General features: G+C 35.2%; 6 protein-coding genes and 1 non-coding gene across 11 annotated transcripts; 3 read left to right on the forward strand and 4 right to left on the reverse strand.

Annotated features, from left to right (window-relative positions):
* Positions 1-658: 658 nt before the first annotated feature.
* Positions 659-1713, reverse strand: LOC123219692 (PRA1 family protein B4-like). The gene has a single exon (XM_044641686.1). The coding sequence runs from the start codon at positions 1513-1515 to the stop codon at positions 853-855; it is 663 nt and encodes a 220-aa protein (XP_044497621.1). The 5' UTR covers positions 1516-1713; the 3' UTR covers positions 659-852.
* A 1248-nt stretch (positions 1714-2961) lies between these two features.
* On the reverse strand, positions 2962-4792 carry LOC123219701 (macrophage migration inhibitory factor homolog). 2 transcript variants are annotated; one of them, XM_044641697.1, is made up of 3 exons: positions 4599-4792; positions 3477-3677; positions 2962-3177 (listed from the first exon to the last, which is right to left on the reverse strand). In XM_044641697.1, exons 1-3 carry the CDS (start codon positions 4707-4709, stop codon positions 3142-3144), a joined length of 348 nt encoding a protein of 115 aa, XP_044497632.1. In that variant the 5' UTR covers positions 4710-4792; the 3' UTR covers positions 2962-3141. The 2 variants fall into 2 exon arrangements, with proteins under 2 accessions (XP_044497632.1, XP_044497626.1); XM_044641691.1 differs by lacking the exon at positions 2962-3177 and adding an exon at positions 3322-3390.
* A 1789-nt stretch (positions 4793-6581) lies between these two features.
* LOC123192725 (macrophage migration inhibitory factor homolog) lies at positions 6582-7624 on the reverse strand. The gene is made up of 2 exons (XM_044605373.1): positions 7307-7624; positions 6582-7050 (listed from the first exon to the last, which is right to left on the reverse strand). Exons 1-2 carry the CDS (start codon positions 7415-7417, stop codon positions 6823-6825), a joined length of 339 nt encoding a protein of 112 aa, XP_044461308.1. The 5' UTR covers positions 7418-7624; the 3' UTR covers positions 6582-6822.
* A 3832-nt stretch (positions 7625-11456) lies between these two features.
* Positions 11457-17528, forward strand: LOC123218766 (protein SIEL). Of its 4 annotated transcripts, none has more exons than XR_006502737.1 (9): positions 11457-12378; positions 12744-12824; positions 13277-13510; positions 13623-13814; positions 14221-14361; positions 14528-14617; positions 15281-15474; positions 15922-17081; positions 17175-17528. XR_006502737.1 is itself a non-coding variant. In XM_044640386.1 (8 exons), exons 1-8 carry the CDS (start codon positions 11740-11742, stop codon positions 16841-16843), a joined length of 2817 nt encoding a protein of 938 aa, XP_044496321.1. In that variant the 5' UTR covers positions 11458-11739; the 3' UTR covers positions 16844-17528. The 4 variants fall into 4 exon arrangements, 1 of the variants encoding a protein (XP_044496321.1); XR_006502734.1 differs by having other exon boundaries at positions 11458-12378; positions 14957-15474; XM_044640386.1 differs by having other exon boundaries at positions 11458-12378; positions 14957-15474; positions 15922-17528.
* A 114-nt stretch (positions 17529-17642) lies between these two features.
* LOC123218779 (rop guanine nucleotide exchange factor 7-like) lies at positions 17643-21184 on the reverse strand. Its single transcript, XM_044640405.1, has 7 exons — positions 20493-21184; positions 20291-20407; positions 19995-20149; positions 19665-19739; positions 19286-19576; positions 18856-19212; positions 17643-18768 (listed from the first exon to the last, which is right to left on the reverse strand). Exons 1-7 carry the CDS (start codon positions 21124-21126, stop codon positions 18325-18327), a joined length of 2073 nt encoding a protein of 690 aa, XP_044496340.1. The 5' UTR covers positions 21127-21184; the 3' UTR covers positions 17643-18324.
* TRNAP-AGG lies at positions 17734-17805 on the forward strand. Its single transcript has one exon. It is a non-coding gene; the product is annotated as a tRNA-Pro (tRNA).
* Positions 21185-23041: 1857 nt separating the features above from the next.
* Positions 23042-24021, forward strand: LOC123218784 (probable glutathione S-transferase). Its single transcript, XM_044640414.1, has 2 exons — positions 23042-23462; positions 23551-24021. The coding sequence occupies exons 1-2, from the start codon at positions 23154-23156 to the stop codon at positions 23905-23907; spliced, it is 666 nt and encodes a 221-aa protein (XP_044496349.1). The 5' UTR covers positions 23042-23153; the 3' UTR covers positions 23908-24021.
* Positions 24022-24985: the final 964 nt, after the last annotated feature.

A 24985-nucleotide genomic window follows, 5' to 3' on the forward strand; every position in this document is an offset into this window, starting at 1 on the left:
GATGGCCAAGGCTAACCAAACTTTTCGATATCAAAAACCCGCCCAAGAAAAATCAAATGTACTCTCCACATAATGCCAGGCTGCTGCCAGCCCTGCCCTTATGCTTTTCGATCGTGCAAATAGATAAAGCTTCTCAGAAATCATCACTCGGTTTAAAGTTGAACCACCAAGATTTGGTTGTCATTTTGAGTTCGGCTCAAAGTCAAAATGGATCAGTTTGAGATAAAGCTCAGCTTACTGTTACAACGAAGAAGAAGACAAGTCACCAGAGAAAAAATCACCAGCAAAACAAACTTGATGCCCTAATCTCAAGCCCCTCAAACTCAGCTTCCAGCCCGGCTGGGATGGTGTCCAACCCTATTTGGGACCTTAACAAAGAGCCTATTTCTCAAACTGAATCTTTCTGGTTAAACTCAAAACTCACTCTGAGGTTATTGAGAATTTGAATCCACTTATGATATGCTATCAATTCTGCACTCGCGCTTACAATGAAGAACAGAAAAAAGAAAGATGGAGATCAATATTTTCACAAGAACCCACAACTCTTGAGAACAAGGAGTAAAAATCATCTCAATCAGAAAAAATATTACCAACCAAAATTTTCATATGAAGGATCAATAAAAATTCTATTGAAACAAATCAAAATGAATAATCAAAATACAAAACTCAATATCCATTCCATGATTGTAAGAAAAAGATGACAGTACAATTTGTATCATGTAAAATATGCACTAGAACAGAAAGAAAAACATATCAGATCCATATTCTATTCATGACAATAAGAAGAAAAAAATTATATGAAAAATTACCCAGTTGACATTTATTCGGGTATGAAAATCCTAAACAATCGACTTAAACGCGTGCGGCAGGGGCAGCGGCAGCGGCGGCGTTGGAGGCAGCTCCACCAAGGAAGGACAAGAACCCAGTGGCGGGAGTCTCTTGTTCGTCCAAGAACAGATCTTCAGGAACCCTGAACGCACCATGAGCACAGATTAAAGCCGTTCCAACCATTAAAGCGGATATCAAAACAGATCCGACGCTGGTAAGGAAGATCACGACCACACTCAGAACAACCAAGATCCCAAGAGTCTCACGGTCGCTATACGTACGGCCAAATACGACAAGCGGCTGATCAGCCGGACGAAACAGGTAGAGGAAAATCCACGAAGCGAGAAGACCAACGAGCATTAACAGAGAGAAAGGATTTGTTACAAGAGAAACAGCCAATACAATGGCCAGGATAGAAAGGTAATTCACGCGAAAGTATGAGTAGTTTTTTCGGATCCGAAGAGTGGCTTCGGAGAATGATTCGGGTTTGGAGAAGGCAGAACGATCAACGAGTTCGGACCAAGGACGGCGCTGGGCGACGCCATTGCGAAGGGAATCGGAGAGGTGGGTGATTAGGGCGCGGAAAGCGGGGGTAGCGATCGGGGGCTGGGACTGAGCGGAGGTGGCTGTTGCGGCGGTGGGTTGGTTGGTGGAGATGGGGAGAATCGGGGGTGCTGAAGAAGCCATTTTGGAAGGATCTGGATGACTGAATTAGAATGAAAATAAAAGGATTTTGGGTAATTTGTTAGAATTAGGGTTGGCTGAAAATAGAGAGATCTGGATTTCAGAATTGGAGGTGGAGGGGATATGGAGTGGAGAGATGAACGGGGAAGAAGAGAGAGGTTGATTGGAGGCGTGAGAAGAAAAGAGAGCGACGTCGTCTTACGTATTTTTTTCAATTTATCAATTTCGATTACTTTTCTTTGTAGCTACGCGTCACCGACAGACGCGATGAGGAGTGAACATAGAAATTTCCTAGCGACATTTGTAGACTGACCAATTAGATATTGACATGTCATTCAAAAGTTGACCTGTCATTTCTTAACCATACCAGATGGAGACGCGGCAGCTTCAAGAATACGTCAAAGACTTGACGCCAAGTAGACCAATACAACGCTCAATGCCGTGTTTTTTTTATTTTTCTTTTGTTTTTTAAAATGAAAAGGATTTGGACCAATGATCCATATGAACTTTAAACCATCGGGCTTCTATATATGCAAATTCCATATATCCTTAGGATTTGAATTTGAACCTCAACAAGGATTAACTAGAATCCGACTTGAATCTAAAGTGATTAAATTAAACTCAAGCTCAAATGGCTTAATTAATGTACACTTTCACCAGAAAAAGTTAAAAAAAAAATCATTGAAAAAAGAAAGAATCAATCAAATCTAGAAAAACCATTAGTGACTCAAGCTTTAATGCGGTGACACCAATGACACAAGAGGGTTCAAGGTGAGCAGAGTTCAACCTGAAATTGATATACACTTTCACAAAAAAAAGAAATCATTAAAAAAGAAAGAGAAGAAAAAATCAAATCCAGAAAAACCGTGAGTCGAGCTTTAATACAGTGACACCAATGACACAAGAGGGTCCAAGGTGACCCAAGTTCAAACTGAAATTCTTTTATTTTTAATTTGACTCATTCAAATTGAACTTAATTTTGTCAGATAACTTGATAAAATAAGGATGATAACAGAATGAAGAAGTTTCAAGTTAAGCCTTATAAATTTGAGACTCTGCTGACACTATTTGACCAAAATTTTATTTGCAAAGAAGATCGATGAATGATATGTCCCTTTCTTTCTAAACTAAGCTATCAGATTAAACTATTTTACAAGCAAATCATTTAACATATTAACTTCTCTAACGGTTCATCTGAAAGACAAGTAATCTGTAGCTCTTTAGTTTAGACATGCATCTCAAAAACTTTTGCCTTAAGGGGGCAACTCAGGGAAAAAATAAAAAAACACCCGCAATTCATGTTTTAGCTCTATTCATTATCAACTATTAAGTGTATTGCCTATGCTACACTGCTACCTCGGCCTCAAAGATTGGTTCTTCTGGGCAAATCAGAAGGCCCCTAATGATAAAACAGTGGATGATATAACGAATTCAATCATGCACCAAGTATACCAACACAGCATAATATCATTCATAGCATTGAGAAAAAACAGTGTCCATAAGAAACCACAAAATAGGGAGAATGACAGTATTATGAGCAACATTAACATAGTTTCAAAGATACCGATACAGCAGATGGATAGATAGATAGCTGTCAGATGCACAGCATCAATCTTCTGAGAGCTAAATTTAGAAGGTGGACCCATTCCATCCAAAGTTGGAGCCCTGCCAAAAGAACCAAGGATCAAAAACACTTAAACAGATGGCAAATAACATAATGCAGTGATAAGCAAATGACAAGAAGGCAGTCATAAGTTGTATTCTCAAGAAAAGATGATAAAACTATACTCAAGGTTTTAAACAGTTAAGACTTATTTACATGATCTAGTGCTGGTGTAAAGCATGCAAACACTGTGCATATTCTTGGCTTTGATGGGCCTAAACAAACAGGAAGAATGCAATGAGATGAGACAAGTGCATGGGTAGTCATCCTGTGTACAATAAAAAAAGTTAAAATGGCTTGCCTTGGAATCATAGAATTTGAGGAAATATCGATTTTTGGGCACTGACAACTTCTTCTCAAGGATTGCGGCAATCGCACCACTTAGTTTCTTGTTCACATCAGGGGAAAGACCACCAATGGACACCAATTCACCGTAAGCAGCTGGCTGCTCAGTTCCTCCAAATGCTATAGGTACTGATCCCTTCAACACAACCATCACATACTGCATACCAACAGAGTAGTTGAGAGGAAAATAAGTAAAACAAAAGGTTTTGTAGAAGATATAAATAAACATATAATTTCTTCTTAGCTGCTTCGCGATTATCAACAAAAGAACCATCATATTGCATTCAAATTAACCAGTCGTGATAGGAAGACAAGGAAAATCTAAATTATTATCAAATATACAGCAACTAAAAAGTAACATGACTACAAAACTTCGGACAAGATTGCACTAGCTAGCCCACACAATTACTACAAGTTACATAAGTAGTTCAAACAATGTTGCGTTCACATGAAAAGGGGTCTCACATGGTGTTCCATCAAATCGGATAAAAACAAATAAAATAGTTATAATTCCATCACTATCTCCTACTACACTATACAAGAGCAAGAAATCAAGAGATTGGTGATTTGCTTTGCCCTTTTTCAGATGCCAAGAAAATCCCCAGATCAACTTAGAGAACTTATATTTGAAACAGAATCCTAAGAATTTCTTAGGATTTAGGAGCATATAATAGGCCAGAACTAATCACTTAATTAACCCCTGGATGAACAGAATGGTTAACTTCAATTCCACTATCAGCCTACACAACATTGTTAAATGCTACAAGTAATACAAATACCACAAAAAAATCTATGTGCCGATACAATAATCAAATAATCTTGGAAATATTTCTAAATTTTTTAAAACCACCAAAAATATCGCCAATTATGTACGTTGCTTTAGCGAAGCTTATTTAGATAGCAAAAACAAGTTCCATGAAACTTCGAAACTTGTAGCGGAACATAATTAAGCTAAAATCTGAAACAAAACGAAGTTCCAAGCAACTTCAAAAGTTGTTGCATACGATAATTAAGCTAAAATGTAAGATAAAGTGAAGGTAGAAGAACAACAGAGAGACGAAAAGAAGAAAGTACTCACGGCCTCAGGTTTGCCGATAATGCTGGCGACGGTGGAGGTGGCCTCAGAGAGGATAGACGACGTGTCGACGCCATCAAGGTTAACGTTAGTTGAAAGGTTCAAGCAAGGCATCTTCAGTCTACTTCTCACGCTGTTACTTCTGGAAATACAGAAACCCTAACCGGTAGCAGTACTCTTCATATAATAATGAAAGGATTATATAAAGTAACTTTTTTTCGAAATGACTGAAAAATATTTAATTTTCCCAATTTACCCTTTATATTTTTATTTTTTTAAAAGAGCTCTATCAAAATGATAGGACCTGCTACTAGCCCAATGGGCCCAACAAGCAAAACCTCAATGCTTCTCAAAATTGAGTGGTTTTAACTCTTAACTCTGATGGGGCGTTTGGTTTGGGTAATATTTTATTACCAAAATAGAAAGATTATCTTGAAGATAAATTACTTAAAAAATTAATTGGTATAAATGATTACTATGTTTGATAAAATTTGGTATGTATAAATAATTATTATGTTTAATTAAAGGTAATAAAAAATTACTAGTAAATTATTTTATTTAAATGCCCTTAAATATAATTATTTTTAAATATTTTTTTATATTATTTTTCATATTAATTAAAAATAAATTTATTTTTATCTCAAAAAATTAATAAATAATAATATAATTATAATAATTTCAAGATTACCTTAGTAATCATTAAATACCTAAGGTGAATGTGGTAATCAGATTACCACTTATATTATCTGTCACGTCAGTATTGATAATAGAAGATTACTGTAATATTTTATTACTGACAAACCAAACAAGAAAATAAAAGATAGATTACCAAGGTAATCTTCAATAACTTGAATCAAATGCCCCCTTAAGGTTAATGGTTAAAACCTTCTCTTCTAATAATTCAAACAAGTCAACATCAATCTCTAAATTGGTTATTCTAGAATTAAGTTGAGTTAGAGATAGCCCTTGTTTGGATTTAGTTTGATTCGAATTCATCACTATTTGGTGCATTAATAGATAATTAGACTATTATTTTCAATTGTGAGAGAATATTTATTGTGAAATTGTGTATATTGAAGGGTAATTTATAATTACAAAATTTGAATGAACATATAATGGCAATCTAATTTGGATGAAATTTCTTGTTATCAACAAAATAAAATTTTATGTTTTCTTAAATCATTTTCATGAATAAACCGAGTTTAATATAATTTGAATATTCATATGTTAATGAGTTTGAATTAAAATCAAAATTAATGCTTTAATTTGAATTAAAACCCTAATCTCAAACTTTTTTTTTTTTTATGAGTTAATCTTGTTTGAGTTTAAATTCAATAGTTTGGACGGATATAGTGTTTCGGAATACATGTAATTTTTAAACTAAATTTCGGTTCCAAACTTGGAAAGATTTATGAGCTGAATCCAAGAAGAAATGGAATGGAATTCTAGTTTGACCGGTAATCAGAACTTCAATACATACCAAGTATATCACTTCATATTGCAAATGACTTTGCCGGTTGGATTTTGACCCGACTCCTTCATTGACAACCCACCACACGACAGGAGCACTTATTAAATACTGATAGAAATTTTATTATTCCGATAAATAAAGAAGACAATTATTTTCAATCAATACCTTGAAAGGCTTACGATATTCCTATTTTGTACGTACCATATAAATTGAAATATCTTCTTTAGATATCAATAAACTTAAGTTTTTGATTGAATAATATTAAAAACTTTTAATCCTCTAGCTTACACATTATCAATTATTATCAATATAATAAATAATAAAAATATATAACTAATTTTAAATCTTATTATTACAGTATAACTTACTCAAATTTTATAATTATATATACTATTTAATAATAAAAAATATCACATCAACATATTTTATATTACAACAAATTAACTCATAATAAAATATGTTTTTGTTAGGTAGTTAAAAATAATTAAGAATGAATACAATAAGAGTGTGCTGAATTTAACTTCAAACTCGGAGGAAACAAGTCAAAGATTTGTTTCTCCAACCATGTGTAAATCAATTTAAATATCTGAGTTTGAACTAATTCAAATTAAACCAGTAAAATTTAAGCTTAATTTAGTTGATAGTCAACTAAACACTCAATAATCAACATCATTCAACAATCTTTATTCTTTTAGTCTTAATAGATTGCTTTACCCAGTTCACCGTAGATATTAATCAATTTGCCCCTTCTGGGAATCATAATCTGGAGCTGGTTCGATCCGCTGTCGTATCATAAACCTTGAGGAAGAATCTTGCAGTGGGAATCGACAGTTTGGCCTGTAAAATTGAACCAAGAGTTGAAATAAGCTTCCTCTTCACCTCTCTGTTAATGCCACCCATTGAAACTATCTCTGCGTACGCCGCTGGTTCTTTATTCCCATTGAACGATATCGCCACTGACCCCTTCAGTATCACCATAACCAGCTGCGTATCAAAATACAATACAGATTAATACGCGGAGGAAACAGATGTGTAATGATACAAGGACAGATCTTTAAGGACCAAACTTTCAGAAATGAGAAGATGGATCTGAATAAGGAAAAGATTTCAGATAAGTTTTCGATCACGTTAAAATCAATCACCCGAAATCAGTATTGGCCTCACCAAAAACACAGACTCTGAGCAGAAGATCTGAAACATGGACAGACTAATAACAAATAGTAGGATGGAGAAGATTTACATTTTCGGGACGTCCGATGATCTCTGCAACGGCTTTCGTGGCGGCAGAGAAGATGGGGTCAGCGTCAAGGCCATCGAGGTTGACGTTAGTAGAGATATAAAGGCAAGGCATCTTCTTCTTCTTCTTCTTCTTCTTTTAGGTGATGGTGAAGAAGGGAGAGAGAACTGAAAAAGAGGTGGAAAGATTGGTAGTTTATATAACTGGAGTCTACATGGCAAACGCCCACAAATCATATTGATGTTGCGCCATTTTCAGTCGGTAAATGGTGCACGGGACCATGGAGGCTGAAGAGCCTTTAGACTATCAAATTTGGCCCACACTCTTATTCTTATTTTAGCTACAGCCCCTCAAATCATTCAGACTTCCATCCCATATTCGAATTAAAATAATAGTTTAAAAAAGAGAAGTACACTAATACTGTTTAAGAATACATTAACAGCAAATTATTGTAACTACAGGTAGTTTCTCTTTTAGCTAAAAGGTTTTATTGCTATATTTTTACATATATAACTAACCATACAATTATGTATATAAATAATAATAATATATTATTATATAATTAAAAAATATTTTATTTTTAATTTAAAATTATTTAATTATTTGATGATATGTCATTTTTTATAATAATACTTTATAACTATTTACAATATAAGAATAAGTTATCTACTTTAATGTCATCTAGGTATGTCTGAAAAAACATATATGACAAATCAACCATAGATGAATATCATAAAATTTACGTGAAGATTGAGTTTCACATTATAAATTTATAAATTGTGATTTCCGTAATTTGATTTTTAGAATTACAAGATCACGACAAGGAAATTATATTAAACATTGTAGCCTTTAAATATAAAAAGGATATTATGGGATAAAAAAATACCAATGACCCGCACCAATTCTGTCTTATTTGCGTCATATCTAAGATTTTACCAACCACTAAAGGAGGAACAAAATTGGCTTTATCTAGCTTGGACTGTGGCATAACAATTAGAGTGTTCACATTGGAGTTGATTGCCTTTTTAGTATATGTGTGGCACATGGTGTCATAATGTATGGTGAAAATTCGCAAAACCATTTTGATATGTCTCATCCGATTTTATGTCAAACACCGTTTCCAACTTTCAATCCAAACATTATTATTAGTATTGTTATTTTTTCTCCAAGTCAATGAATGAAGGTATAAACCATGATATTGGAGAATTTTTAATGGATCATTGGGACAACAAACATTTTAAATAGGCCATATACCGGCTCGAATCTTAAATAATTAATTTGAATTTGAGTTTAAATTTATTTAAATAAATAAAAATATATGATGAATAAGATAAATAATATTATCAAATGAAGATTTGAGTCAAATGTAATAAATCATCAAATTAAAATTTTAATTTGAATCAAATCAAATATTAATTTAAGCCAACTAATTTATTTCACGTACACTCTTACATTTAAAAGGAATATAAAAAAAAAATATGGAATAATTAGAGTTAAAAAGACAGTATATAGTTATAATTACACCAAACAACTTAAAATCTTATATTGATGTAGTTGACTAACTTGATTAATACAATTTTATCATCACTTATAATTTTTTAGCAAAACCTTTGTCTCAACTAGATTATCTTTAACTTTCTTTCGTAATATCTTTAATTTTTAAAATTCAAAATCAAGTAACAAATATCATTACATATAATTATTAAGATAAAATTTTAACATGAAATCAAAATGTGTAATTTGTGCAATTCGTCAATGTTTGAAGGTGTTAGAAAGTATTACTATTTAAAGTTTATGAGTTGAATTTTGTGGATTTGATTGTCGGTTTGATGGTTTAGTTCTGAAGTTATTGGGAATGAAGAGAATATGAATGTATTTGTGTTGACTGAATCAATTTTTAAGCAAGCTAGACAACATAGGCGACTTGCCGTATGGATTTCAACGTTATGCTTATTCTGCCACCCAATTCATAATGTACACATTTGGAAAATTACATATTCATTTTTAGGCCAAACGACTATTTCCCACCCAAGGTTTAGCGTTTTCTCAAATGTCTCTCCTTTAACTATGGAAACACCAAACACCCACCCATGGCCGGTTAGATTTAACCAAACCTTAACGGTGGTAGGGGTAAAATCGTCATTTTTGCTATAATATTAAAAATAAACTAAAATAGAATCTGATTTTACTCCCTAAATTTTAAAAACTAAAATTTTTCCCCAGCCTAAGTTTTAAAAAATCGCAATTTCACCCTAGGGTTTGGTTTTAAGATCTCCGACGACCGTTCCGGCTCTGTTGCCGATGGTCTCTCCCTCCCGAAGTAGCCTCTCCTTCCGGCGAATACTTTCCTCCCATTTGGAGGCTCGATCAGCATCGGAAACGGGAAGAAGGACGAAGAACTTCGTTGGGGAAGACGAAGTTCTTCGTCTCCCCAGACGAAGACGAAGAACTTCATCTTCCCCGACAAAGTTCTTCGTCCCTCTTCTCTTTTCTGACATCGATCGAGCCTCCAAATGGGAGGAAAGCATTCGCCGGAAGGAGAGACTACTTCGGGAGGGAGAGACCGTAGGCAACGGAGCCGGAACAGTCGTCGGAGGTTTCAAAACCAAACCCTAGGGTGAAATTACGATTTTTTAAAACTTAGACTAGGGGAAAATTTTAGTTTTTAAAGTTTAGGGGGGCAAAAGGAGATAAAATTTTTAGGCGTTAGGGTTTGGTTAAATCTAACCGACCATGTGTGGGTGTTTGGTGTTTCCATAGTTAAAGGGGAGATATTTGAGAAAACGCTAAATCTTGGGTGGGAAATAGTCGTTTGGCCTCATTTTTACACTAAAAGATATTTGACATATACTGAGAGAAACTAATTAAAAACATAATTTTTCCTTAACTAAGGTTATATTCATTTTGGATTGAGTTTAAATAAATCTAATTTAAAATTTATAAATTGGTGTCTAAATTAGTCTAAAAAATAATTTAGCTTTAAATGATTTGAGTCAATATAAATTTGGTTTATTTATAAACATAGATTTAATTATTATTTTAAATTTGATTTATTTGAGTTTAAATTCAAATAATTTGAATCAAATTAAATCTTATATTTAATTTCTATTTCTGTTTATGATATATTGACACCTATTAAAATAACCCGTTGGTGGCAAAATCATATGATTAAATTATCTTATTATAATTTATTTAATAATCTCTAATCCGTTTGTGACAAAATTATCCGATTAAATTATCTTATTATAATTTATCTAGTACTCTCCCCCATAATGAGTTGTAAGTAATTAAATTATATAATGGCTAATACCAAACCCATCACGAAGATTTTGATGAATCTACACTTGACATGAAACATGTGCTCCTCCTCCGTATCTGATTATTTAATATTAACACAAAATAAAAGTAATTAATATAAAATTAGGAAAGTGGCCGATTTCTTCTACTGATACAAAAGTTACGCGGATCTTCAACTTAAAATCAATGTTTTCATTAAAGGTCGAGCATTTACTTGGTCAAAAGATCGATATTACTTTTGATATGTTCGATCGATAATTAGATTAACAACGTTATCAACGTGTTAATGGCAGGTTCAAATCTCACGGTTAACATTTTCTTTCTGATATAAAATTTGATGATACATAATTTTTTTTCAATTTTTTTCTTTTACAACATATTTATGATATTTAAAACATGAAAAGTTTAGGATGTACTTTAATTGTTCCAGAATTTTCATTTTATTCCCCTTCTTTGTGTGAATCAAATTAAGATCCATATTCATATTGACTATATTTTTCAAAGAATAATATCAGGTATATAAATAATGAATATAAATTTATATATAAATAATAATATTTTATTATGAAATATTTTATTTTTATTTTAAAATTATTTAATTATATAATAATATTTTATTATTTATAAATATAATTTTATTATTTTGAAATCGAGATGCTAGATGCAATTTTCCAAGTTCAAACCATATTTAGATTAACAAGCAAAATTTAATATGATTGAAATCATTTTCATAAACAAAATATATGCAATTGTTTTGAATAAAATTTTTAATGATTAATAAATTGAACTATTGGTGAAACGATCTAGCCACTGATCACTCATTTCACCGGATCAACGTCCAGTCGGATTCGAAAAATATTTACTGCAACAAATACAAACCGAATTCATGAGCATGAAACGCCGCATGTTTATATGCCCTTGCATTGAAACAGCTCGTTTTATACTCAGCCGTGGCACAGTGGCGCTAGAAAGAGTGCCAGATGCAAGACGGTGCGTTTCAATGGATAATTGGAAAAGTGGAACTCATAAAAAACGGTGCGCTTTTGCTTTGCTTCCTCCTTCAAAGCTCCCGGCAGATTATGGTATACCTCGCTGTTTCAAATTGAAGAGCAAAACTGAATACCAAAGAACACAGTTGAATGGAGCAAGAAATACTACACCAATCTGGACAAATTCTCAGTCTCTCGAAATCACTCTCTTTACAAACCCTAGCTTCAGTGAGGTCTCTCATAATTAATGCTAACACCTCCGGTTCCACTCTTTCTACAATCCTCGAAACGCTAACTCGCTCTCTCCAACTCACTCCTGCCAACTTAGTCGCTCGCCACCAAACTCTCAAGCTCCTCACAGAATTGTCGTTTCGCCAGCCGCACCTCTCTCCTATTATCTTCGATTCGCTCCGTTCTAACTACTCACTCCTCTCTGCCGACTCACTCGCTGCGCTTGTCTCCATCTGCGATCAAAACCCTAACCTAGTTCTTCATATCGACGATCACTTCTTCGTTTCTCTCTGTTTCGCTTCGTCCGTGTCCGAACGGTTGTGGTTACTAAGAAACGCTGAGAGGTTCGGTGTTCGGTCGCATTTGTTATTCACGTTGTTCTTAGGATTTACCAAGGATCCGTATCCATACGTGCGAAGAGTTGCTTTAGATGGACTGCTTGGCTTGTGTGAGTCGGGAGTTTTGGAGGACCTTGACGTTATCAAAGCGTGCTATTGCCGTGCCGTTGAGCTTCTACGCGACATGGAAGATTGCGTCAGACTAGCCGCTGTTCGCGTGGTAAATTTTTCGTTTTACTGAATTTTAATAAACAGGAATTAAATTTATATTTGTCGATTGAATATATTATACATTGCAGTTTCATCAGTCAGTAACTAATAATACGCTAAATGGTGCCAATGAAATAATAACTAAGTTAAATTTTGTTAACAATGGTAGGTTTCATTTGGAAAACTCTTAAACGTGATTGTCCTTTTGCTATACATGATGGTACAAGAACTGTTCTATCTGATCACACATACCATCCTGTTTATTATTGCCGATTTCAATATGGTTTAGTAATCTGTCTATGGGATGGGTTGCAGAGCAAATTATATATGTAGATTGAGTTTTAATTACTGGATTCTATATTGATTGTGAATCAGGTTAGTGGATGGGGTCAAATGCTTGTAGCATACAACAAAGAGAAGAGTGGAATAGACTTGTCTAATGCGGTGTTTACTCAGGTGCTTTACAAAACTAACGCTGATTTTTTGTCTACACTATTGCTTTTGCATTTATAGATTGTCTAGGGGCATGTGCTCGATGAAATGCTTGATTATCCTTTTAAGGTACTGACATCTCTATGTAGCTTGAATTGTGTATTGGTGGTGCCTGTTCTGATCTTTAGAGCATTTTTGCTCCTCATTCTTTTGTCTTTACCTCATTATCTTGTTCTCTAGGTCTCGCATATGACAATATCATATTAAGTGTCCAGATGTTTGGAACATTAGATAGTTTTGACCCTGGTAAGCATGCAAATGAGACAAGGAATTTTGGGTTGATAAGAAAAAATTAGGTTGTCCTTTTATGCTATCCTACACGTGGTGATTGACGTCTCTTAAGAAATTTCCCATTGTTATCCTTTGTTAGTTTTAATGGAGTATCCTGATATCTCTTGTGCCATATATGTTTGCAGCTCTGTTCTATGGCAAGAGATATGAGTAAGGAAGTAAGAGTTGAAGCCTTTGATGCCCTTGGAAAGGTAGCAGTGGTATCTGAGGATATTTTGTTGCAAACTCTGTCCAAGAAGGTTATAGGGATTTTCAAAGGGAAGAAACCTCATGGTCAGTTCCCTGCTGATTGCTTTGAAATTTCAGCATCAGGAGCTGCTGGAGCTTTTGTGCATGGGCTTGAGGATGAATTTTACGAGGTATTTCTTTTGTATGTTGCTTGTCCACATTGATTTGACTACTGTAGCCTGGAATTTATTTGTGTTCATATACATAACTATGATAATGAAATTGTCTGTTCTTAACCTGAAGGTACGGAAGTCTGCTTGTTCTTCCCTGGGTTTGCTGACAGCTCTCTCTGAAAAGTTTGCTGGTGAAGCTTTAAACTACCTGGTAGACATGCTAAATGATGACTCAGTGACTGTAAGGTTGCAGGCTTTGAAAACAATGCTTCTTATGGCAAACTGTGAGCATCTAAATGTGCAAGAGATACACATGCACATGGTAGGTTTCCTGTCCCATTTGTTACTCTTAAGGTAACACACACAAGCACTCTTCTGCTTGAGCATTAGAAGTGTTTTATAACATTTAGGTATACATGGTTCAAGTGGTAAATTTTTAGATGGACTTTAGTACGTTGGTTTATTTTAATTGTTTATTGTTTTTCTAATTCAGTTGGTCCCTCTGAGAGACATGTGTATTATCAGTAAATTATTTTTGGTTGCTGGATTGGAAATAAAGTCCAGTTTTCTCTTGAGTCTCTCCCCTTTTTTACCCTTGGGCAGGATGAAAGGCACTCCGTTGTAGTCAGACCTTCTCTTTAAAAACAGGACTTGATATACTTAGTTTTTGAATAATATATAATTGTTTCCCTATCAAAAATGTAATTTTATTATTATCTGATTGGCAGTTTCTTGGCACTCTGGTTGACAAAAATGCCTTGGTGAGATCTGCAGCAAGGAAAATTCTAAAATCAGTGAAAGTTCCCAATTTGGAGTTGTTTAAACTCTTTGTTGACGGTCTTTTTGAAAACTTGAGGATATATCCACAGGTTTGTTGTTGCTTCACTATGGAAAATTTATGAGATAATTTCTGAAATTCCACTTACACTGTGTTTTTATGTAAAGCTCACTCTAATTTCAATTTCTGGTAGTTATCTCTTTTGATTTTCCTTTTTTACTTTCTTCTTTAACTTTTTGTTTTCTTTTTTCCCTTAGGATGAAGTTGATGTTTTTTCTGTTTTGTTTTATATTGGTCGAAATCATGGGAACTTTGCAGTATGCATCATCAGGGAGGTTTCACAAGACGTAAGCATTAATCTTTATGTGTAATCTATGGTCTAGTGATTTGATGAATGCGGGCTCTTATCTCTCTACCTATTGCTGCCTCGATATTGACTTTGTTGGGATATAGGATGTTATAGATGAGCTGTTGTGTGTGCAGGTGCTTGCATTAGGATTAGGCATGTGTTTTTTGTTATTATAATTATTCCTTTCTAAGTTCTCAGACAATAATGACTAGTGCTGTTGCACTACAATTTCTTTCCTCATGTATAGGATTCTTGCTTCTTGTAATTTTTACAACGACTATATTTGGTTGATCAGATGATGTTAGTTATTTCGTAAAATCTTGTCCATTTATTTCAGATGGAGCCAGATTCTGATGGCAAATTGGGTTTTGATAGTGCAAGAGTAGCTGCGTTTCTTGTATTGGCCATCTCAATTCCCCTCTCATGTGAACAAAATGTCCACAGCATTCAGCCTATGATATTCTCTTATGCAGTTACATTGCTAGGGAGAATTTCTGGTGCTTTGAGTGATGTTATGGACCAACATTCCTTATTGGCCTACTGTTCACTGTGCAGTAGACTGTCTATTATCTCTGACACAGAGCATAAAGGGGAAGAGTCATCTTTCCATGAAGTGCAAAGTTACGGTACTAATGGTAAAAGCACTGAGATTTCCGTGCAGGAAATAGGTGGTGAAGCCTCAGAAACTTGGTCTTGGATACAGTGCAACCCAATGGGTGTAACATCACATGCAAAACGCCAACTGGAAGAGGGGGATGAAATAAAGAATTATATGAATATTGTACTAGCAAAGGTTAAGAATATCTGGCCCTTAGTACAATCAAGATACACAAAGGAAGTTTTGGGGATTTTGAGGTAGTACTATGATTAGCTATAAATATACATATATTTTCCTTTTCAGTACTAAATTTGAAATTTATATAGCATTTGTTTTTTACAAGTAAGTCATCATTCAGTTGGTCTATACCTGTTGTTAGCTGAGGAGTTTTTGCATACACTTATTACTAGAAGAAAATGATTATTGTTCTTTGCACAAAAAATAGGGAGATGTAGTTAGTTTTATGGGTTGAGTAATATCTGCAACCCAACCCTATAAACACACCATCACTGTTGATAAGCAGTATTTTATGCTCTTATGCATAAAGCAGTTGTAATTTTCATTTATTACTTAGATACATGGTTGGATTAAGGAATGATACTATAGACTGGTTGTTGCTCCTTCATGGCCTGTGCATGTAATATATTGTCATGTTTGCTTACATCATAATCTGCTGCTAATGTTCTGCTTTTTGGATTTTCCAGGTCTTGTAATGAAGAAGTGTTAGCATTTTCTACTAAATCCTTTGGATCTGATGGTGCATTTGCATTTTCATTGCAATATATCAAGGTCGTGAAACTGCTTGTTAAGGTTTGGGAGCACTTTGCACCCATGAAAAAGCTTCATTGTTATGAAATTGGAGAATTGCAGCTTTTATTAGGAAAGTTAGACAGTAGGCTTGCAGATATCAGATCTAGGTTTATAGGGTTATCTGAACAAGAGGAGTTGCATGTTTTGGAGCTGGTACTTGTGACTTGTTTGTTGAGGTTGTCTAAAATTGAAATCTGCTGCTATCTTACTACGCTGAAAAAGCTGTCATCTACAATTTCACGTGTAGAATTTCTGTATCAGCAAGAGTCCATTGAACCATCCAAATTTGTAACCAAAGTGAGGAATTCATTGCTTGAGATTGGAACCTCTTTTTCTGTTGCTTCCTGCAAGCCATTTCGGTTCAATCAATTACTTGAGTCCTTTTTCCTTCCCGAGCTTATATTATGTGGGAGGCTTAGGCACATAAAAGCAGAACTCAGCGTTCCTGATAATAGTTCTGAAAATCCTATTACTTTTGTTTCTGGGCTCCCGGTTGGCATACCTCTTGAGATCGCTTTGCATAATATTTCAAGTGAGAATAGGTTGTGGCTTAGGATAACCATGAGTGAAAAGTCAACCCAGTTCATTTTTTTAGATCCAAACTTAATTGAAGGATCCAATGAGTTCCTGAAATTCACATATATTGCACCCTTTTACAAGACTCCAAAAGCTGTATCTTTCTCTTTGGGAATTTGTATAGGCATGGAATGCTTATTTGAGGATGTCCATGCCAACGTCCATGGAGGTCCAAGATGTTTTCTAGCATATCTTTGCCAGGAAAAAGAGGTTTATTTATCCATGGCTTCTAAAGGCTGATTATCTTGTAGCAGGAAGTTTGTAGACCAGCTTCGCTGTGTATAAGATAGTTAATTTTCTTTAAAATCAGAGGACACCTTGAGTTCAGTTCTTCAGAAGGGAAACTAGCTCTTTTAATCCCACAGGGCTGAAGATGCACACTCTGTTGTTCAACTGCTGTCTTATTAAAGATTGTTATTGAAAGTGATGATATCGAAGTGGATCCCTTGGATGTTTTGCGGGTACAGTTCTCCTAGGGGTATGTAAACTTCCCTTCTGGCCTTGTTATTAGATTTTTCATTTCTAACTTTTTATTCGAACAGTAGTTGCCTTTACATTATCGTTCTCCCAGTACGGTTCGAGTTGAGTTGAATCCAAACAATAGTCATTTGAGCTTGACTTTAATCCAAAATGGTCAGTTTGTGATTGAGCTTGACTCCTTCAAATTATTGGAGAATAATTGTGGGAGAAGAAGCAGAATTGATGAGATGAAACTATGTTGAAGCGATGTCATTGCAGCAAGAGGGCTAGAGCTAAAATTTCTTCAATTAAAACTTAGCTTGTTTCGTTCCAAGCTCCAGCAACTTGAATTGAATCGACTTGTGTCTCCCATAGCCACAGCGGTGAAAGACTGGACATCACAGTTTCTTTCTTGAATTTGTAGATTTCTTAAGTTATGATAAAAGCCCCTTTTTATTCTCTTTTACGATAGATTCAGACAGCGTTTCTTAGTTTTGAATGGGGTTTGAGATTTATTTATAATAAAGTCGATTTCATAACTTAATATGATAAATCCAAATAAGAAGTGGTGGTAGTATAATGGTAAGTATTCCCGCCGGTTGCTGGGGTGCGAGCCCTTCCATCTTTAAATTTAAACTTTTATTTAAGAAGTTCAATCGCAGAACTACAGTGGGCATTTGGTCTAGTGGTATGATTCTCGCTTAGGGTGCGAGAGGTCCCGAGTTCAATTCTCGGAATGCCCCAACCTTCTCACTCTTGACCTTTCTCCTTCGTGAGCCTGTTGCCCCTTGATACCAGATGGATTCCTTTTTAACTCTGCATTGGGCATTTGGTCTAGTGGTATGATTCTCGCTTAGGGTGCGAGAGGTCCCGAATTCAATTCTTGGAATGCCTCAACCTTTTCACTCTTGACCTTTCTCCTTCGTGAGCCTGTTGCCCCTTGATACCATATGGATTCTTTTTCAGTCCTTACCTTTCTCCTTCGTGAGCCTGTTGCCTCTTGATACCATATGGATTCCTTACCTATTAGGCCCTTACATATCGTTGGCATATCCTTACAACAAGGTTTAAGCAGTATGAACTACCTTCCCAACTCAAATATATATCTGAATTACCTATTCCTATGAGATACATACGTACATTACCTAATCCAACGCATAGCATCAAAACACATTGCCTTAGAAGGCAAACTTGAGGGACTGTTCCTCCACAATTGTGTCCTGTGTTGGTAAGCTTATAGCTCTTTTTATACACTCCAATGATTATAATCCCAGCCGAGGTGGTGTTCCTTCTTGAATACTATTTAAAATAGAGTTGGCTTCATCCATCGAGTTGTCACTTTCCGTTCCTGTGGTCTCAATTGTGGGGTAATCTGTCAATACCTTTTTCACACCCGTGCCATGCCGGGGAACCTTGCTGCTAGTGCAAAATGGAGATCCTTCTCCCGTTGCCAGGCTAAGAAGTGGTGCTGGTGAAAAGCACGGTGTTGCGTCAGCTGTTCTATATGGAGTAGTGGCCAAAGGCACCGAGTATGGAATAGAAATGCTCTTCTGTGCAATTACACCAACTTTGGCCACCCTAGAGTGTGGATCCGAATGCTTGGTTACATCATCCACATAAAGCAAATCATCAATGCGTGCCACAATATTAAATGCTAAGCTCTCCAAAACTCTTGAGTAACTCTCCAAAATGGACTTTCCAACATCCTAAATAACATTGCAATGGATTAATTTTGTATCACTTTGAAGTTAAAAAAGGCTTTATTATGAACTCATCGCTTGAAAATTATGTACCTTGCTGTACTGAATTTTGCTCATATCTAAAGTTGTCTGGGGAAGACCAGGAAAGCACTGCTTCAAGTATAGCAGATGACTTTCAGCTCTATCTGCAAGCAATTCCCTCTTGTCAGTATCAACAACCAATTCCTTGACCAATTCCCATGATGACTTAGAGGTGTTTCGGGTTGTGTTATTGACAGGTTTGGAGTAGGTTCTTTTGCGCCACACATAGATTGAGGCCTCTAATTGATTGGCGATTTCTATGGCTTGATGTTCAGAGGACAAATCAAGGCACTCAAGCAGACATTCAGGAGAAAACTGATCTGATGAAATGTACCGATAAATAATATCTCCTAAACAGGCTCTTCCATTCTGAAAACAAATGAAGAAACAATTAATAACCAGGAAGAGATTATATGAGTGTGTGTGCATGACAGCTTTGTACCTTTGGAAGAGATTCCAAGTACGATTCAGGGACTTCCATGTCAGCAAGAGTAATGCTGTTGATAGCCATGGCAGCCTTCAAAATTTGGTTTGTGCAATCACGCTTGTGCTGCAACTGCTTTCTAGTAATTTCATGGAGACCACCAGGAGGGACTCGAGGCACAGGTAGCCACCACTTTTCCTCTTGACGCTGAAGAGATCTATGGAAAGAGGCTGACCCATCAGCCTCCAGGGGTAATATTCCCGGGTCAACATACCAGAACTCTGTATTTTCAAAACTATCAAATATTTCCTGCAAACAAGATAAAATTCAGAAATGATCTCTTTCAAGCTGAGGTGATTTGGTAATTTACAAAGCAAGAAGTGTCAGTAGTTCTTACAAGAAGCATATTATCTAGCTTGCGAAGAGCTGGAAGATAAACATAAAGATCCGATCGTGGTCTGCTAGTCATAACCTGTATCACAATGGGAAAAAACCAATGCAAATAAGTTTAGGAAATCAATTGTTTTTCTGACCTTGAAACAGATGCTGTTTTTCTCCTTGTGATGAATTTACACTGATGACACAAATAAGTTGTACTTTGCTAAGAGGCAATTCTAAGGTGATTTATACTTCTATAGGAATTGGATCAAAGCATTGAAGCTAAAAATGATTTCAACATAAAAATGGAAAAAAAAAAATTATTTGATGAAAATCCTTGAAATCATACCTCAAGCTTGCTACCATCGGGAAATGTCTGCCAAGAAGGCATCAACTCAACAATATGATCACTAACACTAAGAAGCCATTCCATCTCTCTTTGCCACATGGTTTTCTTCTCAAGAGGCAAAGGCTCCAACCTCCAAAGTTGCCCAAATATGGTCGCTGCAAAATTGAGTACAACAATGAGAATAGCTTAAGGAAGAATTACATATGCAAAACAATGACCAAATACCTGGTGAAAAAATTCAAAACAAATTAATCAATCAGCTGGTAAAAGACAGTTCTATTAGTTAATGCATGTACCACAAAGATTAGTAATTGCATTTGAAATAGCCAATGCAGTGCAAACCCCATTTCCAGAACCTGACATATCTTCTCCAAGCAGCAATTTTGCAAACCTTTCCTTCATCATGTCAATCTCTACAGGCCCAACAAAAAAAAAATATCAGTGTCAAAATCGTCAAAAACATTAACAGAGAGAATGAGTAGATTAAAAAATGTATACCCGAAAGATTAGAGCCTTGTTTCTCCTTTTCTCTTTCTTCCATAACTAGTTTCTTCTCTTTCTCAATACCATCAACACTATTGCAATCCGGTGTCTCGGCTTTTTGTACAGGCCAATCTAATGTAGTTGGAGAAGATGACTCTTCTGAGTTAGAGTGATTATGTTGCTCATGTCCTGTTGTCTCATATGTCGAAAAATAAGAACTTGAAGTGCTCTCCCGACCTTTCTCTTCAATCAATTTCGCAAACGTCTCTATTCTTCTCTCATTTTCACTGAACACTTGATGCTTAACCTCTTCATGGGCTTCATTCTCCTCTATCACATTCACATGCTCCATTGTAGCTTTCCCAGGTGAAGAACAATTAACAGGGTTGTTCACAACCGAAACATTACACTCAAGCCTTTTCAACCCAAACCCACTTGAGAATGCCCCTTTGCAGTTCAAGTTCTTAAAAGACTTGGAGACCCAGAAACGGAAATTAGAAAAAGGGTTGGAGTTGTCAAAGCTTCCAGGCTTCAGAAATGGTGCACAAAGCTTCTGCTGGTGGTCTTCTTCTTGTAGAAGTTGCTCCGGCTGTTCTTGCTGTTGTTGATTCTCTTCTCTTTCCTCTTGCTGAGTGAAAACGCTATCCATAAAGGTCCCAATAATATGTCTGATTCTGGTATATGGTAAAACAGAAAATACTGAGAATTTGGTGGGTGTTTACTCGTAAAAGGAGCCTTGTACCGTAAGGTAACGTATGCTAATGGGCATGATTACTGAAGCTGGCCTAAAAACATGACATGAAAGAGACAGGAATATTTAAGACTCCAGCAAGACTCCATTTTTCTTCATATTTTTAAGCAGACAGAACTCAAAAGACTGTAAAAAACCTGACAGTTTCTCTTCTAATGCTCCAATAATATGAATAGTTCTTGGTTTGTGTAAAAATAATAATAAAATTATAGGCATGGGAGTCGTGTTACTGTTAACCACGGATCTATCAACAATGTCTACAAATTTATATTCTTTCTTGTGTTTGAACTTCCCTAGGTTTAGCTTTAATGACTAATATAACCTTTCTGAAAAGTACTCGATATATGTGGATTTGGTTATAGCTGATTCGAATCAAATTTACAATTCAACTTAAACCAGTCAATCCCAAATTACAGTTTCAATTCAGTATATAGGATTAAGTTTTTTCGTTTGTTCACTCTACCAGCTATTCTCCTATGATATTATACATCAATTCAGATAAGATGAAGTTTGAATTCAACTGGATCAAATCCATTTTAACGTCTTACATCTGCGCTTGTTATTATGATTGCCTCGTAGTTGTCTCAGAACTGGTAACGTGTTCCCCAAACAGGACTTCAGTCCTTTGTTGGGGATTGTTTTTTCAGGACAAAAACGAAGAATCAGGACAGAATTTTACATTCGGGAGCATAAGTCAACATGTCTTTTACTTTGGAAGAAATATCCGATGAATTTGTCAGGAAGTAACAGCTACAGATTGATGATTCCGAAGGGCATTTGGAAAATGAAGTTTTCGATTTTGTCTTTGGGGGCATCGAACAGGAATCCGAAGCTTGGCAGGGTAGATTTGGTAATTTTTATGCGAGGATTTGAAGTTTTCCATTGAGAATGTAAATCAAAGTGACATTGAGATCTGACAATAATTATAAAAACATTCTTAATCTTTGTTGTAATTTTGATTACAAGGTTTGCCTTAATTCCCAGATAATCATTTTGCCGGTTTGTTCAACTTCAATCACAGCAGAAAGGCTTCCTCCGTTAGCAAAATGCTGGAGGCTGTTTACCCCTGAACAAAGTCAGTTTGAAATTGTTTCAAATTAAAAAGAGATAATTCATGATCAATTCAAAATTGACGAACTGAGAGTAGGATTGATTTAGGATTTCAGTTCATGAAAGATTTTTCATTTAGGGGATGGGTAGAACTGTGTTGGTACGAAGGTGAGTCGACATCTACCACATTAGTTGGTACAAAGTGTTAGTACTAAGGTTTGTACGGCGTCAAAGAGTTGGATGCACCCCTAAATTTAGATTGGCTCGGATCAGTCTACTTTCTTTTAAGATTTTGATCAGGCTATCTATAGTGCTAAGGGGCTGCGGGCTAGTTGGCTCGCGAAGAGGAAAACAAGCTTCAGCTTTGATCAATAAAGTTCGATCAATTTACAGTTGCCTTTTACCTTTAAGACCGTAGGTCCGCTGAAGTTATGAATACCAGTCAAGTGCTCCTTTTCTTTCAGAATTGATAAAAGCAAAACCATTGCCAAGTGTACCTCTAAACTTAGCGATACGTCTGACTATTAGACCCAATATCCAATATTTTCAATTACCTACCTAGAAAAATAAATAAATAAATACTAAAATTCTTAACAGCGTACATCATTGACTTTGAATCCCTTGATATATATATATATATATATATATATATATATATATTATTAAAGTCCATTAATGATGTCATTGGGGGATTATAAGTCAGAAGAAACAAAATTAGGTTCATAAAAAGTCAGATTTACTCATTCAATCTAGTTGATCAATTTACAATAATAATACCAGGAGCTGAAATTCCTGTTAGGTGATCATCAGTCAATAAATAGGCACAGCCTCCATAAACAAAACTCTACACTGATCGCTGGAAAAAATTTAGTAAAATGGGTGAAGTGAAATTGTTGGGGGCATGGGGAAGTCCGTTCAGTCGCAGAATAGAGATTGCTTTGAAGCTGAAAGGCGTTGAATACGAATTCATAGAACAGGATCTTGGAAACAAAAGCTCCTTGCTTCTCCAATACAACCCGGTTCACAAGTTAATCCCCGTGCTCGTTCACAATGGAAAGCCAATAGCCGAATCTGCCATTATTCTTGAATACATTGATGACACCTGGAAAAGCAATCCCATCTTGCCTCAGGATCCATATGAGCGAGCCCTTGCACGTTTCTGGGTTAAGTTCATCGACGAAAAGGTAATTAAAATTCAATCTTATTGTTTATAATTATATTTATATATATCCAGGATGAAACTGATATATTCTGTTTCTAATGTATATATAGATCGTGCGTTCACTTTGGAAAGCTTGCTGGATTCACGAGAAGGATCGCAAGGAAGCTATGGTAGAAGCATATGGGCATCTGAAAACGCTAGAAAATGAGCTGAAAGAGAAAAAATTCTTCGGAGGAGAGAAGATCGGAATAGTTGATATTGCTGGTAGCTTCGTAGGGTTCTGGGTTGGTTGCATTCAAGAGGCTTCAGGAGTGGAGATTTTTACAGAAGAGAAGTTTCCAGTATTGCATAAATGGAAGGCTGGGCTTCTGAGTTGCGATGTTATCAAGGAGAATCTGCCACCAAGAGACAAATTAATTGCCTTCTTCCGAGCTCGTGTTTACAACTATGGAACGGTTAGATATTAATAAGAAAGGGAACGTTATTATACCTTATCATAATACTATGCATAATAATGTATCATGCCAACATGAGTCCATTGGCTTTCGTTTCAATGCAATGCTCAATTTTATCTTTGTTTTTCTGGGTTTCCATTTGTTAATGTGTGAGCAATGTTTTTGTACTCGTGAATTTGGTCAAGCGGCCAATCCAAGTTTGGCCAGTTTGAACATTAGTTTGATTGATAACATATTAAATAAATATTATAATAATATTCTTATATATTAAAGACAAAGCCACGTCTTATCTCAATATTGACCATATGGGATATTTTTATCTTTGATTATCACCAAAATTATATTTCATCTTTAAAATTTATTATCTTTATTTCAACAATATAATTTGATCATCTATTTTTATTTAAATGTTTAGATGTTTTATATTGAATTTACATATATTTAATTAAAAACTTAATAATATAACAATGAAAAGTCGAATCACTTTTAAAACTTTTTTTAATTTATTTTATTGGTTAAGATTACATCTCTAATCTTATACATGGTTAGGATGATCGACTTTCTCAGTAACAGTTTCGTAAAGTCTAGTTAAAAATTTTCACTCATCCATATCCCAGTCACCTACATCTACCCAGTCTTAGAAAATAAATGTAAAAAATGATGTACAATTTCTGAATGATTTTGAGATAAATTTATGCCGTGTATGAACAAAATATGTTAATATCAAAGCCTTTTTAGAAAATGAACTCTTCAAATTTCGTAATAGCTTGTATCATCATCGACTTTTACACCTTAAATTTTTCAATTTCTTCAAAAAAAATATTAGTGGTCTGTTCAAGATTCAATGAATGAAAATTTGGTTTATGAAAAGTCAGTATCAAAAGTGATTGATCAACTTCATAAACTCTAATTGTTTTAGGGTCAAAATTCCTCCTTGAAATCATTATTGAATACATTGATAAGACCTGGAAAAGCAATCTCCTCTTGCCAGTAAATCGTCGTCACAACTTTCACCTACCATCACACATTAAACCATCTTATACAATTAAATTGATTGATATCAAGCAAAACAGAAGGGCATTTCTCAGTT

The sequence above is a fragment of the Mangifera indica genome, chromosome 1 (genome assembly GCF_011075055.1).
Source record: "Mangifera indica cultivar Alphonso chromosome 1, CATAS_Mindica_2.1, whole genome shotgun sequence".
Lineage (NCBI taxonomy): Eukaryota > Viridiplantae > Streptophyta > Magnoliopsida > Sapindales > Anacardiaceae > Mangifera > Mangifera indica.